Source organism: Amblyraja radiata, chromosome 3 (assembly GCF_010909765.2).
Source record: "Amblyraja radiata isolate CabotCenter1 chromosome 3, sAmbRad1.1.pri, whole genome shotgun sequence".
Lineage (NCBI taxonomy): Eukaryota > Metazoa > Chordata > Chondrichthyes > Rajiformes > Rajidae > Amblyraja > Amblyraja radiata.
Genome location: NC_045958.1, coordinates 75,599,274 through 75,620,692, shown reverse-complemented (window position 1 = coordinate 75,620,692; position 21,419 = coordinate 75,599,274). Strand labels below are relative to the sequence as shown.

The 21,419-nt window shown below is 45.9% G+C and overlaps 1 protein-coding gene across 2 annotated transcripts in view; it reads left to right on the top strand.

Annotated features, from left to right (window-relative positions):
• trpm3 (transient receptor potential cation channel subfamily M member 3) overlaps positions 1–20,037 on the top strand; it is a 471,994-nt gene extending 451,957 nt beyond the window's left edge. For both annotated transcript variants that reach the window (XM_033018126.1, XM_033018125.1), the window contains exons 21-25: positions 1,658–1,832; positions 9,299–9,440; positions 9,822–10,021; positions 10,679–10,811; positions 13,823–20,037. In XM_033018126.1, the coding sequence (XP_032874017.1) occupies positions 1,658–1,832; positions 9,299–9,440; positions 9,822–10,021; positions 10,679–10,811; positions 13,823–15,209 (2,037 nt within the window). In that variant the 3' untranslated portion in view covers positions 15,210–20,037. The remainder of the gene's footprint in view (positions 1–1,657; positions 1,833–9,298; positions 9,441–9,821; positions 10,022–10,678; positions 10,812–13,822) is intronic.
• The last annotated feature ends 1,382 nt before the right edge of the window (positions 20,038–21,419 follow it).

Sequence of the window (21,419 nt, the reverse complement as noted above, 5' to 3'; positions counted from 1 at the left end):
TGCCTCTGTGTGCCAATCTGGTTAATTCCTATCTTCTTCCAAACGCTAGGCCACAGCCTTCCTATTTTCACACATCCTACTCACATTTTTCCCGTGGTGGTGATAAACATCTTCCCGTCGCATTTCCACCTATATTTCCGAAGATATTAATCGTTGAAATTTTAAAAACAGCCAAAACTGCCTTCTCACAGACAGCTTCCAGCCTTCTCACAGTGATGATGTCACAATGCCTCTCACAGTGCACCAATCACAATGGCTTCTCAAGCTGGCTGCCGACTGCCACAATGACATCACAATGGGACGTTGCCATCGGTAACAAGGTTGCTGCTCCTCTACCAATATCTGAAGGGGCTGCTCCTCAAGTTCTGGTTGCATTTTGGTCCCACACTGTATAAGCTTCACTTAAGATTTCATACTATGTATCAAAAGTTATTCATGATTAAAGTTTTTAAAAACTGCCTTCTCAGACAGCCCTTTTTCTAGGAGCTTCGAGTGATGATGTCACAATGCCACTCACACTGCACCAATCACAATGGGCTCTCAAGCTGCCGACTCCCACAATGACATCACAATGGGGCGTTGCCAACAGTAACGAGGTTGCTGCCCCACGATCCTGGTGATTGGCCACAAGGCAGGGAGTGGGGAGGGCCGATTGGGGGGGAACTCTCCATTATTCCCCATTATACCAAAACAAAAAGTTTAAAAATAAGGCCAGGTTTCATAGACAAGATGATGAAGGTGTGATTAAAGGAGTTGATCGACTGGACAGAGAGGAACTGTTCCTTCTGGTTGAGGAGTTGAGAACAAAATGTATAACCCTAAATTTAAGATAGAGGTCAAGGACCATATTTTCACAAAGGGGAGTTGAAATTTGGTACACTTTCTCCCCTAAAAAAAACTGGCAAGTAGACAATAGCTAATAGACAATAGGTGCAGGAGTCGGCCATTTGGCCCTTCGAGCCAGCACGGCCATTCAATATGATCATGGCTGATCATCGCCAATCTGTACCCCGTTCCTGCCTTCTCTCCATATCCCCTGACTCCACTATTTTTAAGAGCCCTATCCAGCTCTCTTGAAAGCATCCAGAGAACCTGCCTCCACCGCCCTCGGAGGCAGAGAATTCCACAGACTCACCATTCTCTGTGAGAAAAAGTGTTTCCTCGTCTCCATTCTAAATGGCTTACTCCTTATTCTTAAACTGTGGCCCCTGGTTCTGGACTCCCCCAACATCGGGAACATGTTTCCTGCCTCAAGTGTTTCCAAGCCCTTAACAATCTTATATGTTTCAATGAGATTCCCTCTCATCCTTCTAAACTCCAGAGTGTACGAGCCCAGCTGCTCCATTCTCTCAGCATATGACAGTCCCGCCATCCCGGGAATTAACCTTGTAAACCTATGCTGCACTCCCTCAATAGCAAGAATGTCCTTCCTCAAATTAGGGGACCAAAACTGCACACAATACTCCAGATGTGGTCTCACTAGGGCTCTGTACAACTGCAGAAGGACCTATTTGCTCCTAGGTAAATGAAGATATAGAAGGTAAGTGAAGATAAGTGGGTAAGTGAAGATATAGACAGAACAGTTTTAAATGGCTGAATGGTGTTCTCTCTTCCCAGGTTACTAATACTGCATCTCTTCTCACACCGCTCCTTGTAGATGATGGACATGATGTACTTTGTGATCATCATGCTGGTGATTTTAATGAGCTTTGGAGTGGCACGCCAAGCAATTCTTCACCCTAATGAAGACCCGTCCTGGAGGCTGGCGAGAAACATTTTCTACATGCCTTATTGGATGATCTATGGAGAAGTGTTTGCTGACCAAATTGACCGTGAGTGAACGTGGGTTACTAAGGATGACAACGGATGACAATAACTAACTGTGACTGTCTTTGGGGGTATGTGCGAGGCTGAGTCCTCATGAGTGATTAAGGTGTCTATGAATGATTGAGAGTAACTACGAATGAGGAGGTGTGACTCAGTGGAAGACCTTGTTTTGGAGTGAGCATGTGAGTGATGTGTGGGAAACTGTGTTTGACCTTGAATACTAGCTTAAAAATGGGCCAAATGCAGGTGGGAATAGTGTAGATGGGGCATCTTGGTCAGCATCGACGTTAGGCTGATGGGCTTGTTTCCATGCTGTATGCCTCTATGGCACTGGTTGAGTATATATATTCAATCACATGTGACTGTTGGTTACCCCGCACGTGCTTGATAGCCTTGGGAAGATTTTGCAATGTGAGTCTAGTCCCAATTTACTGACATGAACCAGATTTTGAAGCAAAATAATTTCACCCAGAACTAAAAGGGTTTATCTTATTAAGTCTCCAGAGATCAGGCTTGTTTTTACATTAAGGAATATTTACAATGACTGAAAGGAATTGACAATTTATGGAGAAAAACATTACTTCCTTCTGTGAGGAATCCAGAACAAGTGGGCATTAAAATTAGAGCCAACCTGTTCATGTGATGTTGGGGAGCATTTCTGCACCCAAATGGATCAGAAATTAAGAAAATTGCTGTCTCCCACAATTTCAATATTGACCCAATATTTACTTAGACTTTAATTTGCTTTGCTTTCTTTAGGACATTTCAAAACTGCAAACAATTTTTGCTAAGCAATGTGTAAGAAGGTTAGGCAGTTGAAAGAGATCTGCTGTCATCTAATTGATGGGTAGATGGAATCAACTCAAGGAGATGAGAAACCCCTTTTGTTTTTAATAATATGGGTAGTTTGAAAATTTAGGCAAATATCTCTATCCAGTTAATAAGTGGTCTCAAGGCACAAAACAGGGTAAATTATAAATCAATTACTGACTCATTGAACTTGCCATTTATTCATGTGAAGCTTTTTCCTGTACATTTTGAAGTCACCTTTTTAATTTTTGATAATTTCCCCCTTTATTATTTTGGTCTCACCTTGCACCATAAACTGTCAGCATGTTGGACTCCATTTTCATCCAGCGAAATGCTCGTCTTTATTTGGGTTGGTGACTCATGGTTGTTTCTCCATTCCTATTAGCCTACATCATGAACCATTCTGAGTTTGGATCCACGGGTAGCAGGGGCAAGACCAGAAAATGCACTTGACCCAATTCCAGACACCTTACTGAATGACCAGCAAGGGGATGGCATCCTCACTTTCGAGTCAAAAGGCTGTAGGTTCAATTCTTGCTCGATAGACGTACGGGTAAAATATTTAGGTGGACACTCTTGTGCAAGGCAGTATGTGGCCCCCTTCTTCAGAGTGTAATTTATAACTGATGCCCTTCTGCTCGCTAATGGTTGGAGAGTTTGTGAAACTATTTTAACATAAAATTGAACTATTTTTTAAAATGAGCAGAATTATTTTGGCCAGCATCACTGAAGAAAAACAGACTATCTGGGCATAATAGCCTATCTGTGGGATCTTACTGTTTGCATGTTGTAAGAGGGGGGGGGGGGATGGAGCCATCCCTCTCTGTCCCCCTCCATCTCTGCTCCCACCTCTCTGCCCCCCCCCCCTCTCTGCCCCCCCTTCCTCTCTTCCCCTCCCTCCCTCTCTAGGGAGTGGTGAATATTGGACCTATGGGTGAGTGGTGGAGTATTGCGTTCGGGAACCAGCCCTCCTCTGTGACGCCCCACCGGCCCTCAATATCTAACCCCCCCTCCCTCTCCATCTCTACTCCCCTCCCCCTCCACCTCTCTATGCGCGCCTGCGAAGTTGGGGGTTATGCGTGTGTGGATAGGGCGGGGGATGGGGTAAAAGGAGCGAATGAATAATATTAATACTAATAGAAAGGGGAGTTAGTGTGTGTGGGGGGTGGTTAGTGTATGTGTGTTTATCTGTGTGTGATGCCAAAGGCGCCCCCCCCGCAACCGCTCGGTGAGGGGACTCGAACCAACGGGTCCCCCTTGGTCTAGTATACTTATAAAACTTTGATCTTGGATATTTACTTATTTATTTGTTTGCTTGGGTGTGATTCACATCTCCTCAAAAACCCGACGGTTACATTTTTACATATTCCGGTAGAGATTTACCTCATGATCTCGAAAATCGCCACATCTGAAAATTTGGTTCATTATTACTTGAGTTATTTCTTCAAATTGTTCACCAATCTCAGATCTTTTATGAAGTTAACGAGCAGAAGCTAAAGAGCTGATGACGTCACAATGGCTCTGCTGCTCGCGGCCAGCTGCACAGACTATTCAACGCGCAGCCTTCTGGTCACTGTTTTCCACGAGCTGCGAGTTACGTAACCCCCCCCCCCCCAACCCGCAGTTGACTCCGCTGCTTTTAACCGTCCTCAGATCGCGCCCACCCATGGCCTCCCTCGAGTCTCTGCCACCCAGTCGCCGTGGACCCCGCAGCCCGCTCGTCCGGCTCCCCTCCTCCTTTATTGTCATTGTGCAGTGTACAGTACAGAGACCACGAAAAGCAGTTAGCATCTCCCTAGAAGAGCGACAAAGAATATGAGCAATAAATAAATATATTTATGTGCATAGTCACAGTAGTGCAATTATTTTTTTTCCTGGTGGAAGGAGTGCCCGGGGGGGTGGGGGGGTTGATTGTCAATCACCGAGGTACAGTGTTGAGTAATGTAACAGCCGCAGGGAAGAAGCTGTTCTTGGACCTGCTGGTCCGGCAACGGAGAGACCTGTAGCGCCTCCCGGATGGTAGGAGGGTAAGTCTGTGGTTGGGGTGAGAGCAGTCCTTGACGATGCTGAGCGCCCTTCGCAGACAACGCTTGCTTTGGACAGACTCAATGGAGGTGAGTGAGGAACCGGTGATGCGTTGGGCAATTTTCACCACCCTCTGCAGTGCTTTCCGGTCGGAGACAGAGCAGTTGCCATACCATACTGTGATACAGTTGGTAAGGATGCTCTCGATGGTGCAGCGGTAGAAGTTCACCAGAATCTGAGGAAACAGATGGACCTTCTTTAGTCTCCTCAGGAAGAAGAGACGCTGGTGAGCCTTCTTGACCAGAGTTGAGGTATTGTGGGTCCAGGAGAGGTCATCGGAGATGTTGACCCCCAGGAACCTGAAGCTGGAAACACGTTCCACCTCCTTCTCGTTAATGTGGATGGAGGTGTGCGTGCCGCCCCTACACTTTCTGAAGTCTACAATGAGCTCCTTGGTCTTCTTGGAGTTAAGGGCCAGGTTGTTGTCAGCGCAACATGCTGCTAGGAGCTGGACCTCCTCCCTATTAGCCGACTCATCGTTGTTGCTGATGAGGCCAATCACCGTTGTATCATCTGCATACTTGATGATGGTGTTAGTACCATGTACAGGTGTGCAGTCGTAGGTGAAGTGGGAGTAGAGGAGGGGGCTCAGCACACAGCCCTGTGGAACGCTGGTGTTCAGGGTGAGAGTTGAAGAGGTGTGCTTGTCTAACCTAACAGACTGGGGTCTGTTGGTTAGAATGTCCAGTATCCAGTTGCAGAGGGAGGGGCCGATGCCCAGGTCACCGAGTTTGGTGATCAGTTTAGAGGGTATAATGGTGTTGAATGCTGAACTGTAATCGATGAACAGCATTCTTACGTAAATGTCTCTGTTGTCGAGGTGGGAGAGAGCGGAGTGAAGTGCCGTTGAGATGGCATCCTCTGTACTCCTGTTCTTGCGGTAGGCAAACTGATAGGGATCCAATGTGGGGGGTAGGCAGCCTTTGAGGTGTGCCTGGACAAGCCTCTCGAAGCACTTGGTGATGATGGGAGTAAGTGCAACTGGGCGGAAGTTGTTGAGGCTTGCCGCAGTGGAGTGTTTTGGCACTGGCACGATGGAGGTGGTTTTAAGGCACGTGGGGACAACTGCTTGGGTAAGTGACAGGTTGAAGATGTCAGTCCAGACGTCTGTCACCTGAGCAGCACAGGCCCTGAGGACGCGCCCGGGGATGCCGTCAGGGCCAGCAGCCTTACGTGCATTAATCCTACTCAGTGCCACGTACACGTCGTAGGGGGTGAGTGTGAGGGGCTGGTGATCGGCAGGGAGCACAGCCTTGATGGCCATCTCTAGATTGTCCCTGTCAAAGCGGCCATAGAGGTTAAGCTCATCAAGGAAGGAGGCGTTACTGGATGTGGGGGTGGTGTTGGTGGGTCTATAGTCCGTGATGGCCTGGATGCCTTGCCACATGCGTCGGGGGTCGGAGTTGTTGTTGAAGTGCTCCTCGATCCTTAGCTTATGGCAGTGCTTGGCCTTCTTGATGCCCCTCTTCAGGTTAGCCCTGGATGAACTGTAGGCTCGGGCATCGTCTGACCTGAAAGCGGTGTCCCGTGCTTTCAGCAGTAGCCTGACCTCGCTGTTCATCCATGGCTTCTGATTCGGGAGGTGACACTATTGATGGTGGAGTTTATAAAGTCCAGAACAGAGGATGTATAGGAATCAATGTCAGTGTGGGAGTCAAGGGTGGCCGGGGCTGCAAACGCCTTCCAATGTTTCCAAAACACTGCTGAAGTGTGGAGTCCGACTCCTCTGGCCAGACTTTAACTGTCCTCAGTGGGTCCTCTCCACCCCCTCCTACATTCCTCCCACCCTCCTCCTCTCCTGCTTTTCTCCCCCCTCCTGCTTTCCTCCCCTCCTCCTCCTCTCCCCCCCCCTCTCCTCTTCTCTCCCCTCCTCTCCCCTCCCTCCCCTTCCCCCTCTCCCCCCTTCTCTCCCCATCCTCCTCCCTTTAACTCCCCCCTCCCCTCTCCTCCCCCCCCCCCCCGTGTGTGGGGGGTGGTTAGTGTGTGTGTGATGCCGCAGGTCGCCCACACACACATTGAGGGGGCGGGACCCAACAGGTCCCCCTTGGTCCATTACATAACTAAAACGCTCATCTTGTGCTCTTCCAGTTTGCGCCCTTTTTGTATTTGCGCAAAAACGGTACACGAGAGCGCTACAATTTTTTGTCAGTTCACTCATCGTTCCCCTGTGCTGCGAGTGCAACAAGTTTTGTTCCGATCGGTAGTATATTGCAAAAGTTAGCCAGGTTTAAAAACAGTAATAAAACATGCGTGCGCAGATCGATCTTCTCTCCGGTCAGTCAGTCCTGCGCAGATTGGTCTCTTCTCCTGTCACTCCCCGGGACAATCCGCCCCTTCCTGTGCCATTGCGTCTTTACTGGAGCTGAGGGACGCTGTGAGTGGCCGGCGGAAGTCTCCAACCGGACACAATTTTCGAAGGGAACGGACGCGGCCCGGCCTGGTATCGGAGATGTCGCCAAACTGAAAGCGGAGAGTCTGATGCCGGCGGAGAGCGTCCAGCGCCGGCTGTGAGTCCCCTCTGATCCTCCTCACGGGCTTCTGCCCCCCTCCCCCGTGATACCCCCCTCTCCCCCATGGCTCTTCCCCCATCCTTTCGCCAAGCTCTCCCCACACCCTCCCGCCCTCACGCCGGCGCAGCCGTAGCTGCTGGTGCTTCCGGGCCAATCCATGGCCCGGCTCTGAGGGTGCCAATGGCTGATGCTCATCCGGGGCATGCAAGATGGGAGAGGAACAGCAACCTCAATATCCTGGGGAGGGAGAGTGGGGGGGGGGGGGTGGGGGGAGAGGGGATAGAGGGAGAGGAGGGGAGGTGGGAGGGGAGAGGAGTTATGGAGGGAGGAGGGAGTGACTGAAGATAGGGGAAAGGAGAGGTGAGGGAGGGATTGAGTGAGGGTAGGAGGAGAGGGAAAAGAGGGAGGAAGTGAGGAGGGAGAGTGGGGAGGAGGGGGAATAGAGGGAGAGGAGGGCACTGGGGAGGTGAGGGATAGGTGGAGGTGAGGAGTGGGGCAGGTGGGTGATAGAGGGATAGGAGGGGGTCGGGAGGGGAGCGGAGTTATGGAGAGAGGGAGTGACTAGGGTAGAGGAAAGGAGAGGGCGAGGTGAGGGAGGAATTGGGGAGGGGAGGAGAGGGGGAAGAAGTGGGAGGGTGAAGAGGAGGGGGAGAGAGTGCTAGGGATGAGTAGAAATGAGCTGTGCCTGTGCAGTAGGGGGCTATGGGTGAGTGGTGGAATATTGCGTTGGGGGACCAAGCCTCCTGTGTGACAGGGACCCAATGGGTCCCACTTAGTCTAGTTTCCCATTATTTCCCTCTTCATTATTACATGCACTAGTGAGGTGAAGGTCAATCGTCAGTTCTTGGTGTGTTCAGTGCGATCAGAGAGGGCTGACAATAGTATGTGGGGAATAACCCATTCCCATTGACATCATAACAAGTTTCTCCATACACCAAGGGAGACGTTGGGCTTAAATCAGATGTTGGTGGTTGTCCCCTCCCATTTCTATGATCACAAAGCACAGGTCTCATTATTCAGCATTGGCTCATAGTGCCACCTGGTTTAACACTGCCTGGCAAATTCCTACTTTCTATATTTGCACCAAATGCCTTTGCTTATCAATTAAACTTATTTATTTCAGCTCTTATTGAACAGAGACTGTGAAGTAATGTTCCACATCTTGTTTCATACAGCAAAACGTAACACTAAATTGGAAATACTGCTGCAGGTGGCTCTTTAAAATTTGTGTATGTGAGAGGTGAAGTGTGGTTATGGTTCTTTATAGAACAGGTTGTTGTGAACTGTTTTATGGGGTGGTGGAAGCAGCTTCAATAGCAACTTTCAAAGGTCAGTTATACGTAAATGGAAATTGTTTCAGAGCTGCAGGGCAAGAACAGGGTCTACTTAGATAGTTCTTTCAAAGAGTCGACACAGGAACAGTGGGCCAAATTAGCTCCTGCTGAGCCATACAACTGAATGAAATTCAAATGTCAACGGTGATGAAGTAAATAAAAATGCAGTCATAGTTGTAACATGATTAAGAAATCAAATTTACTGTGACTTTCTTGGGAATAATTTCAGCTCATAATCCAAGTTGGGAATGTTAAAGACAACCAGCAGAGCACCAACCTAATGCTAACACCCAACATTCCTCAATGGCTAAATCTCTGTCAAGGCAATGACCTGTCAGCCCAATTCTCTGTCTGTCCCATTTGTTCACAGATTAAGACTTCCTATCTGCATCCCACAGCCAACAATGGACCATTGTGGGTTCCATCATTCCTTGATCATCATTGTTTTTTGCATATCTTTCATTCATTTGTTTTATGTACCTTCTATATCTCTTGTTTCCCGCTCCCCTGACTCTCAGTCTGGCGGGTCTGCACCCAAAACGTCACCTACTGCTTTTCTGCAGAGCTGCTGCCTGACACGTTGAGTTACTCCAGCTTTTTGTGTCTATCTTCAGTGTCTTCCGTATCTACAGTCCTACACGGTCCTCAAGTTTAATCACATGCTGTTTTTAATATGCGAAGGTGCAGCAATGATCTTTGTTTTGTTAATGTGTCTTTTTCCTTTCATTTTAGCTCCATGTGGGGCTGGATTGTCGGAGGATGGTAGACCCCTACCTCCTTGCATAACTGGAGCATGGATCATCCCTGCAATAATGGCATGTTACCTCTTGGTTGCAAATATTCTGCTAGTCAACCTCCTTATAGCTGTGTTCAAGTGAGTATCAGACTTTGTAGCTTGTATGAGCTATACAAAATGGTAGAGAACATCTTCAAGAAAGAAAATTAGATTGGACATTGAAAGTTGCCACGAAACAGAGGCTGGCATTAATTAAACTCTCTCTCAACCATTATATTCAAAGCACAGGCAGTTTGATTTTAAGACTATTGGCTTTCCCATGGTTATGGCTGAGCAGACCTGAAGCCCTTTACCTCCTAATGCTCCTAATTATCTTCCTCCCAGTTTCTTTACACATCTTATCCTTTTTATGATTTTCTTTATTGAGGAAAAAAAATGAAATAAACCATGGTGAGATGAACATGGAGGCAATGTTTCTTTGTTTCTCTTGACAACTTATCTATTTTTGTTCCTTGGCAGCAACACATTTTTTGAAGTCAAATTGATATCAAACCAAGTTTGGAAGTTTCAGAGGTACCAAGTGATCATGGCTTTCCATGAGAGGCCCGTCTTGCCTCCACCGCTGATCACCCTCAGTCACATGACCATGGTCTGCCAACACATTTGCTGTCGTTGGCGCAAGCAAGAGCGCGAGCAGGAGGACAAAGATTATGGACTCAGTAAGTCGCTTGCATGGAGGGAGCAGCTTTCTTAAGAACAGAAGAGGAAAAAAAACAAACTATTCCTATCTTAAATTTAAATTAAATTGTTATTTTTAAACCAGCAATTCCTAGTTCTGGATTCTACTGTAAGAGGAAACATCTTCCACAAATCTACTCCATCCGCATCATTCATGATCTTGTACATTTCAATCAAGCATCTTTTCATTCTTCTACATTCTTGCTGATATCAGTTCAGCTTGATGCATACCAACTCACATTCATTGAGTGATGGTATTTTCAATTAAGAACAGTACAAGCATTGTTAGCAAAGGATAGCATGGTGGCACAGCGGTAGATTTGTTGCCTTACAGGGCCAGAGACCGGGATTCAATCCTGACCGCAGGTGCTGTCTGTACAGAGCTTGTACATTCTCCCTGTACTGCGTGGGTTTTCCCTGGGTGCTCCAGTTTCCTTCCACATTCCAAAGAAGTAGTTAATTCTAGGTTAATTGGCTTCAGTAAAAATTGTAAATTGTTCCTCTTGTGTAGAATAGGGCTGGTGTACGGGGATCACTGGTTGGAGTGGACTCAGTGGGCCAAACGGCCTGTTTCCATGCTGTTTCTCTAAACTCAACTGCAGTTACAATAAAATCCATTATCTTTTATCTCCAATTAGAACTCTGCGTAACTGAAGATGAACTAAAGAAACTGCACGACTTTGAGGAACAGTGCATAGAAGAGTATTTTCGAGAAAAGGACGATATGTTCAACTCTTCAAATGATGAAAGAATAAGAGTTACTGCTGAGCGGTAGGTTGTCCTCAGTTTTAAGGAGTATCTTTTCCATTTATAATGGATGCAGTCTCAGAGTTGAGAGTAGAGTTGATCCACTTAACAGCTGAACTCAGGTTTAAGTTGCTCTTGCGGATGTGAAAAGCTTTGCTTATATGCTAATTATGCTTCTCTCGCCATTTTACCATTTACAAAAAAAACGTTCTAAAGTTACTTTTGAATCTGCTTCCATAACCCTTTGCGACAGCATATTGCTGCTAACGACAACTTGCTGCACAAAAAATATTTTCTTCCAATGGAGATCCAGACGGATTTTGGTAGATATGGGGAGAAACTATAAAGTTGGGCTTGTTTTCTTTGCTATAAAGACAGATTTGATTGAGGTGTATACATTTTTAAAAGAGTTTAACACGGTAAACAGAAAATACCTGTTTCTCTCAGTGATGGAATTGATAATTAGGGGATACAGAACAAGTTCATGGACATGAGGATTAAAGAGAAAGCGAACAAGACCACATTTCACTCAAAGAACATTGTGAGGTCTAGAATGTATTAAATGATGCTAAATAAAACACTCATCGATTGAATGCGTGAACAGCCTAAAACTGTAACGCTATGAAGTGGGAGCTGGGAAGTGGGACCAAACTAATTAGCTCTCCGTTTAGCCAGGATGGACACCATGAGCCAGATCAACTGTAAACTCTGCAATTTCCCACCTGGTTCCTTACCGATCATCATAACTATGCCAATGAAACTATATTTATTCTTCTCAATCCTTGCCTAACTATAGGGTGATTTCACGAAAGGTCACTGGGTCATAGATCCTCACCCACGTGGACGCAAAATTGTCAGCTGTTAATTGGATAATAATAAAATGTCCTGATTTTGTCCAATTAACAGCTGACAATCATCCCATTCCTTAGCTTGCATCTGAGTAAAATTCATTTCAAAACGCATTTATGGTTTCCGATTATTTAAATGGTAAATGTAGCTTCAGAAGCATTTTCTTTTTGCATGTTAAAACCCACCTGAGAACCATGGAAGATTTTGCAATTTTAATGATGGATTTTTCACTTTTAAAACTTTTATATAACAAATTAATAAAGATAAAACATAATGCCTTACTTTTGATGAAATGCAGTGAGCAAACGCGATAATTCCCGATATTTTCTATCTTTATATCTCCACGGCCAATGTTTGCTAACCACTTCCGCTGTAGTTGCCCCTTCAGCTCCCTCTTGTCTTTACCTTCGTTTTTCTTTATCTTCTGGACTGTAAAGTAAGATAACTGTGCCTCGCGGTCACCCCGACTGGCACAGTTATTTACAGCTCAAAAACGGACCGTTTTCGCGGTTTTTAACGGGTGTGAAAGTGCGCGTTTCCAGCATCAATAACATGTACCGGAAGTGACGTTTGTACCCCAGTTAAATTTTGCGTCCACGTGGGTGAGGATCTATGACCCAGTGACCTTTCGTGAAATCACCCTATAGGGTGATTTCACTAAAGGTCACTGGAGCGTAGAACCGCACCCACGTGACCGCAAAATTTAACTGGGGTACAAGCGTCACTTCCGGTACATGTTAGTGAATGGGAAAACACGCACTTTCACACCCGTTAAAAACATCGAAAACGGCCCGTTTTTGAGCTGCAATTAACTGTGCCAGTCGGGGTGACCGTGAGGCACAGTTACCTAAATTTACAGTCCAAAAAAAGATAGAAACTAAGGTAAATTCAAGAGGGAGCTGAAGGGGCAAAAACAGCGGAAGTGCTTTGCAGACATTTGCCGTGGAGATTTAAAGATCGAAAATATCGGGAATTATCGCGTTTGCTCGCTGCATTTCATCAAAAGTGGCATTATTGACTTTTTATCTTTATTCATTTGTTATATGAAAAGTTTTAAAAGTGAAAAATCCGTCAGTAAAATTGCAAAATCACCCATGGTTCTCAGGTGGGTTTTAACATGCAAAATGAAAACGCTTCTGAAGCTCCATTTACCATTTAAATAATCGTAAACTATCAATGCGTTTTGAAATAAATTTTACTCAGATGCAAGCTAAGGAATGGGATAATTGTCAGCTGTTAATTGGACAAGATTAGGACATTTTATTATTTGCCAAAATATATTTCTCAATGTTTCTTGTTTAAAGCCTGCACAATCAGTAAAATTTATTTCAAAACGCATTGATAGTTTACGATTATTTAAATGGTAAATGGCGCTTCAGAAGCGTTTTCATTTTGCATGTTAAAACCCACCTGAGAACCATGGGCGAATTTGCAATTTTACTGACGGATTTTTAACTTTTAAAACTTTTCATATAACAAATGAATAAAGATAAAAAGTCAATAATGCCTTACTTTTGATGAAATGCAGCGAGCAAACACGATAATTCCCGATATTTTCGATCTTTAAATCTCCACGGCAAATGTCCGCTAAGCACTTCCGCTGTTTTTGCACCTTCAGCTCCCTCTTGAATTTACCTTAGTTTCTATCTTTCTTTTTACTGTAAATTTAGGTAGCTGTTCCTCACGGTCACCCCGACTGGCACAGTAAATTGCAGCTCAAAAACTGGCCGTTTTCGATGTTTTTAACGGGTGTGAAAGTGCGCGTTTTCAGCATCAATAACATGTACCCCAGTTAAATTTTGCGTCCACGTGGGTGAGGATCTATGACCCAGTGACCTTTCGTGAAATCACCCTATAACGACCACTGCCATGTTACATCTCTCATTCTTTGCCAAATTTCCTTCAGTCACTTCAGGCTAGGACTTTATTCCCTGGAATAGGGGAGGCGGAGGGATGATCTAACAGAGATGTACGATTCTATGGTGGCCAGTTTTCTTACGACTATTTGGGCAATTTTGCTGTGGTTCACTTTGCCAAATTACCGTCATGGCCTCTGGTCCCCGATTCTTAAGGTTGATACGCATTTTGTCGTGAGGAAAAGGTGGTTGATCTGACATAGTCTTTGTTGGGTCTGGGGATACAAGGCTGGCTTTTAATGAGCGTTCATGGTCCCATCTCTTACACAGGGTGGACAACATGTCGATGCGGCTGGAGGAGGTGAACGAGCGGGAACACTTCATGAAGGCTTCCCTGCAGACCATGGACATAAGGTTGGGGCAGCTGGAGGAGCTGGCGGCGCGGATGGCCTCGGCCCTGGAGCGGATCGCCGGCCTGGAGAAGGTCGAGGGCCACAAGATGCCGTCCAGGGCTTCCTCGGACTGCACCGAGGCCGCCTGCATGCTGCGCCAGAGCAGCTTCAACAGCCAGGAGGGCAGCGGCGGCGGCGGCGGCTACCTGCTGCCCGAGTGCGGCGAGCAGGCGGCAGAGGAGCCGGTGTCTCCCAACTCGCCCACCCTGACGCCCAGGATGAGGAGCCACTCCTTCTACCTGGTCAGCCCGAAGCAGCGGGCGTGTGGCGGCGAGCGGACCGACTTCTCCTTCAAGGAGCGGTCGCTGAGCCTGCAGCGGGCCACCAGCTCGCAGTCGGTGGCGGCGATAGCGGGCCACAAGGAGCCGCGGCCTTGCCCGCCGCCCGAGCCCTGCGTCGAGATCTACGGGCCGACTGTGGGCGGCGGCGCCGAGGCCGACTCGTCCCTCAGGGTCCCGGCCGCCCTCCACCCACCCGACGTGGTGGCCGCGCTGCTGATGAGGAGCCAGGCGGCGGCGGCGGCGGCAACAGCGGCGGCGACCCCACCCTGGGCCGAGCCTCCAGACGAGTTGTTCGCGGGCGACGGGCCGGTCTGGCAGCCGGTGGAGTGGGGAGGCGAGGTGTGTGCGGCCCCGGTGCTGGAGCGCTCCAAGAGCAGCCGGTACCTGTGTAGCCCGGCGGCCTGCGCCGAGGCCTCCTGCCTGATGGTCAAGTCGCACAGCTTCGCCGTGCCCTCCCGGGGCCATTACGGCTGCATGGGCGTCCCGGTGAAGACGGCCGAGTACACCAGCATCACCGACTCCATCGACACCCGCTGCATCTCCGCCGCCCCCCTCCACGCCGAGCACTCGCCCCAGTCCAGCGGTTCCCACGGCGACCACTCCAGCGGCCTGGACGACGGCGCCGCCTGCCACCCGGAGCGGGAGGCCGAGCTCAGCCACCCCAGCTCGGACAACGACGAGGAGGAACAGGTGGTGGTGGAGCGCGGGGGTCCGGCCCGCACCGGCCCCGGGGCCCCGTCCTCTCTCTGCAGACTGGAGAGGGCTCACAGCTGCACGGCCGCCGAGCCCAGCACCCCCGGGCCATACGCCAGGAAGAGCTGCTCCATCAGCGACAGGCTGGACGGCCAGCGCAACGCCGCCGGCCCCTTCCAGCGCAGCCGCTCGTCCCGGCCCGACGCCAGGTCCGAGGGGTTCTCGCTGAAAGCGCTGAGCAGAACCACCGCCTTCCGGAGCTTCGACAGCAGCAAGCAGAGCCTCACATAATGTGCACTGTCCTCCTCCCCACTTGTCGCTGCTTGTTTTCTAATGTATGGTTTATTGCTGCTCCAGTGCTTCCCACCCTCATGTTTTCAGCAGCTCCATCTGACCACCGCCTGCACAAGTGTCTCCCTGCCCTTCAGCACACTATTGTTGCCCTGATGGGGAAAGGGCTGGGTCATGTCATTAGCATGAGTACAATAACTGCCATGGTAACACTTGGACTGAATTGCTGGTGAAGGTTGCTTTAAATCCCATAAACAATAAGGAGAACCAACCAATAAAGGGGAGCCTGAACGAAAAGCACTAAATGTCTTTAGGTAAGATAGTGTAGTGGGGAGAAAAGCGGTGACGATGTTTCAAAGCTATGACTTTTCTAAATTCTGATGAAGGTTCGTCCATTTGAAACATTATCTCAATTTCCCTCTGTTCACACTGCCATATTTCCTGTTTTTCCAGCATTTTTGGTTTTTATTTAAAGAGAAACAATCATTTATTCTTCAGCCCAATTATGTAGGCTTGTTCCCTCAGTCATGATGTTGGAATTGCATCCTCTCGATGTGCATTGCAGGGAATGTAGAGAGGCCAATCATTCTTGGCAGTGTCCACAGTAACAGTTTCTCCCTAACTACCCACTCACAATTTTGAACACCTTAGTTAAATCTTCCCTCGATCTTCCATTTGCTGACAAAGCACGTACAATTCTTCATCCTGTTGAAATAAAATGGCATTTGAAGACTCTATGTCCTACTGAAAATGTCAAAATTGCATTTAGTAAATTGTTTAGTTATTAAGGGATAAGGAATCAAGTCGTGTAGATAGAGTTCAATTATAGATCCGGTAAACACAAAATGCTGGAGTGACTCAGCGGGACAGGCAGTATCTCTGGAGAGAATGAATGGGTGACGTTTCGGGTCGAGACTCTTCTAATTTAACAGCACAACAGATTGCAGGGTCTGGACTTGTCCTTTTCCAATGTTCCATTTCTCAAACTCATTTAACAAAAACAACATAAACATCTTGGTGAACCTTCTCACCCATCTTTGACTGTTTAATTGGTTCATACCCAACATATGGTGTATTGATAGTATGGGCATTTGGGGTATCAACACAAGTAGCCACTTGTAAAGGAGACATCTGTGCTTCAAACCCAGATTTCAGATGGTATAGCTCCTTTAACTTATTTTCTAAAGGGAATATTGAAAGTACATGATCATCATGCAGCGAGACAAATAGCGTAAAGGGAGAAATAATTTTGATACCAAACACTGGTGAATTTTGTCAACTGCTGTTTGTTAATATTTGATAGCCTTTCCAGGAAGGATTGTACAGTATTTTTCAAAATAATTTGCTAGTATCCGTGATTTTGTGGTTCCAAGTTCTATTCTTAATGAAGTGATAATGTAATTGTTGCTATAAGTACATTTGCTGGCTCTTATTCAGAAGCATGTATGCTATTGTAATAAGGATGTAAATAATACCGTCCATCCGTTGGTTCAAAGATGACATTTAAAACTCTAGCAGTGCATGCATTTAAAAAGCAAATGGATTTCACCAAAGGATGGCAAGTGTGATAGACATATGTTAATAGCCAAGGGCCACCTTGCACAAGTGCTAAATGTATCAGATGCAAATGGCTGGTAGCCATAGCAACTAGTTTTGGTCCTTTTGGACTTTTAAGTTTAAGTTAGATTTTAAAATTTAAGTCCCAAAGTCCCGTGAAACACGATAACAAGCACATTGGTTTTCAAAGCACTGAATAATCATGAAACCCTCCAGTATATAGAGAGTCTCTCCATCGTGCCACTGCTGCTTGTTTGAAAGCGTTCCGTCACCACCACTCCTCTGTTCTTTCCCCAAAGCACTGTAGATTGCTCCCTTCCAGTTATTCATCCCGTGCACCTTTGAAGGTTGCCATTACATCTGCTTCAACTATCCTTTCATTACATTCCAAATCACACCAACTTGCTACATTGCCAAAAGATGCAAAATCACACAATTATTGGAAATCCATGTCTCCTGATTACTCACAATTCTGCCACTGTATTGACTACCTGACTATAAAATAAGTATTATATCTGCTGTAAGTATGAGGAAATCAATTTGTGCTCAATCACTTCCATGATGCTGTTGTGGAGGCAACTTCTGAAATGTGGCTCTTTGAAAGCAGTGTATAATGCTCAGTCCTACTATAGTCTACATTTAATGCAAGGGATTGAGGGATGATACCCCAGTAAAAGTGATTTCATTATCTCTAGTTATCACACATTGATAACCTTGAGTGAACAGCAAATCAAGTAATTGGCAGGCTATATGGGATGGATGGAAACTAAGCTCCTATCCACTTAAAAAATGTAGGGATTCACCCTCCTTTCACCCCAAGAACATTTACAAACAGAATTGTGTGCTGAGCTCAAACATGGCAAATCTTGCATGAATACACTACTATCTACAGCAGCACCACGAGTGACCAAGTGAACGCATAGCCGCGCCTTCTAAAGATCATCCATAATCAGTGTATGGGTAGAATAAGTGCAGCTGGTTTTGCCAGTTTCTCTTTGGAGTCTCCTTCCAGGTTCACCATCTGGTGCCACATCTTTTCTACACAAACACACACACACACACAACAGGTCCACACGATCACACACTTTGTGGTTTGAGTTTGCCACATCTATCGCTGTAAAAACAACTTTCAATCTGAGCCTATAAATGAGCATTGAAGCCCCAATGTTTCATTGACATCTTCACACTTTCTCTTAGGCTTGTGTTTAATTTCTTTAAGGGTAGAGATCATGCATTCTGCAAGATGAAGTAATTGAAGAAAGTTGGGAATTGGGGCATTTCAGCAGGAGAGCAAGCGTTAAACTAATCAACAAGCAAATAAAAAATATCCTGTTGCATTCCTATAGCACCTCTGCGATCCTTTTCAGAACATCCCCAAACTCTGCAACCAAAAAGTGCAGTCGTCATTGTATGGGAGTGAATTTGTCTGCAAATTGCCCTTGCCGTAATATCCCAAAAATGACCTTAATTTAGCAATAAAATGTCGAAGAGTTAATATTGTCACCAAGATTGCACACCTACTCTTTGAACTAAAGCTGTGGTTGATTTAACTACCATCCAAGGGTGCATCTGAACATTTCACCTCAAATATATCACCTGACTTAGAGTCATTGAGTCGTACAGCGTGGAAACAGACCCTTTGGCCCAACTTGTCCACACCAACCAACATGTCCCATCTACACTAATTTGCCTGCGTTTGGCCCATATCCCTCTAAACCTGTTCTATCCATGTACCTGTCTAATTACTTTTTTAATTACCTGAAATATCATCTCCTGGTAATATATTCACCTGATAAATTCACAAAAATGTTTCATAAATATATCACCTCCTGACTTAGGGATGCAGTTTTTTGTACTCAATTCTTTGAGTGATAACCTAACCTTTTAACCCAGCGAGTGCCATGTAAAAGATGAGAATATATTACTGGGGGTGAGGAAACGATGACTAGTGTTCCTGCTAGCCACAGCTTGGATTAGAGATCCAGGAATCTTGAGTTTGTATCTCAGTACCACAGTAACTGAGCAAATTAAATGCAATTAATTTTACATAAAGTAAAAGTAATCATGATATTATTATATTATTACAAAAGGAAAACAATCACTAATGTCCTTAAGGGAAAGAAATGTGTTGGCTTTCCCTAGCCTGCTTTGACTCCAGGCCTGCAGCAATTTTCTTGCTTTTAACTGGCGTGAACCAGGCAAACAAGCCACTCAGTTCAAGGGCAATTTGTATGGACAGTGAATACTGGCTTTGCCAATGACACCCAGATCTTATCAACACAATTTCTAAAAAAGTTATCACATAAAGCTAAGGATTATTCAACACATTATTCATGGTAGGCTACTTGTTTTGGATGATAAAATCTAAAGGATGAATCTGAGATTCAAATTTGTCTCCTCAACCTTGAAGTGATCCATACAAGTCTTCAAATTCATCATTCCTTCCACTTTGAAATATAAACATATTGAAGACTATTCACTGGGTCCAGTAATATTCTCTTGATTTAAAAATGAGCGTATCAGCAGATATAGTTGTCATCTGCCCAGTTTCAAGGTTTGTTTATTCGGAATATGATTGACACACATGCTGTCCCACAATTGAAATTTAAAAACAAAATCTACACTATTTGTTCTTACTGTGAACAATAACTGCTAATCAAAGGTTAATGACTCTCTACCGTAAAGTGCAATATTTATCTAGAAATGGAAAACTAATGCAGTAATGCAAAAATTCACAGCTCAAATTTATGACTCTCAGCAGAGCAAAAAAGGGGTAATTTTGACTTCAATAAAGGCTCAAAATGAGTTTTTGCAGCAAAGTTTGCAGTTTCCCTTCAACCTACTTCTACCAACCTCTGCCACTTGTACAAGAATGTTCTTATGCCATTGTGCAAAGAGGAAAGGGATGTCCCGTTCAAAGATAGTGGATTCTCAAGGACTGATTGAGCTTTACATTAACCACAAGGTTAATGCAAAGTTTGGAGCTGGCTTCAAACATTGAACTCCTGTTATCGGCAGGGGTGTAGAATTATAAGCATGCGTCCTTGATGTTTGATACAATTTAAACACCTATGGGTGAGATATAGGTGTGAATTTTATACAAAAACTCCTCTGTCCAATAATATAATTGTCACATTGCCAGGAAAGTCTCTCCACCTATGCATCGATTGACTAAATGGTGTGAGTGCAAATCCAATTTATTTCCTCCACAATATATATTTTAAAGAACAATATCTCACGTTATCACTGAACATGGCATTATTGCCAATAAAAGAGAAAGATTTTACATCCAATCTGGTTTCTGTCTCATCTTTTTTCTGAAGTAGACAAACTGCTGGTGTAACTGAGTGGTCAGGCAACATCTCAGGAGAACATGGATATGTGATGTTTCGGGTCGAGACCTTTCTTCAGACTTCAGGCATTTGTGCCCTTTTGTGCATTAACCAGCATCTGCAAGTTCTTTGTTTCTACATTTTTTCTGAAATCTTCATTTTCTTCATCTGATTTATATTTTCCATTCATGCCAGGATAACTAATATAGAAGGTAGACACAAAATGCTGGAGTAACTCAGCAAGACAGGTAGCATCTCTGGAGAGAAGGAATGGGTGACATTTCGGATTGAGACCCTTCCTCAGACTGATGTCAGGGGAGTGGGCGGGACAGAGATAGAATGTAGTCGGAGACAGTAAGACTGGTGGGAGAACTGTGAAGGGGGAGGGAATGGAGAGAGAAGGAAAGCAAGGGCTATTTGAAGTTAGAGGAGTCAATGTTCATAATGCTGGGGTGTAAGCTACCCAAGCGAAATATGAGGTGCTGTTCCTCCAATTTGCACTGGGCCTCACTCTTGACAATGGAGAAGGCCCAAGACAGAAAGGTCAGATTGGGAATGGGAGGGGGAGTTAAAGTGCTGAACAACCGGGAGATCAATTAGATTAAGGCGAACTGAGCGGAGGTGTTCAGCAAAACGATCAGCGAGCCTGCTGTCACTCTACACCTCCTTAATCCCCCACCAGGAAGGTTTTAAAGCCCCCCGTTTCTTCCTCAACTGTAGAACCACCAATTTCCGTCTACTAATACTTTCCTCCGCCTAGCAGAGCTGGTCCTTACTCTCAACAACTTCTCCTTCGGCTCCTGCCGCTTCCTTCAAATCCAAGGCGTAGGTATGGGCACTCACATGGGCCCCACCTATGCCTGCCTCTTTGTTGGGTACGTCGAACAATCACTGTTCCAGGCCTGCACTGGCCCTATCACCGAACTCTACCTCCGCTACATTGACGACTGCATCGGTGATGCATCCTGCACCCATGCAGAACTCACTGACTTCATCAACTTCACAACTAATTTCCATCCTGCACTCAAATTCATTGGACCATCTCCGACATCTCCCTACTGTTTCTGGATTTCACCGTCTCAATCACAGGAAACAGACTATTGACCGACATCTACGAATCTACTGACTCGCATAGCTATCTAGACTACACTTCTTCCCACCCTGCTTCCTGTAAAGACTATCCTCTACTCCCAATTCTTGTGTCCACACCGCATCTGCGCCCAGGATGAGGTTTTGCATACTAGATCATCGGAGATGTCCTCATTCTTTAGGAAACTGGTTCCCCTCTTCCATTATAGATGAGTCTCTCACTACGGTCTCC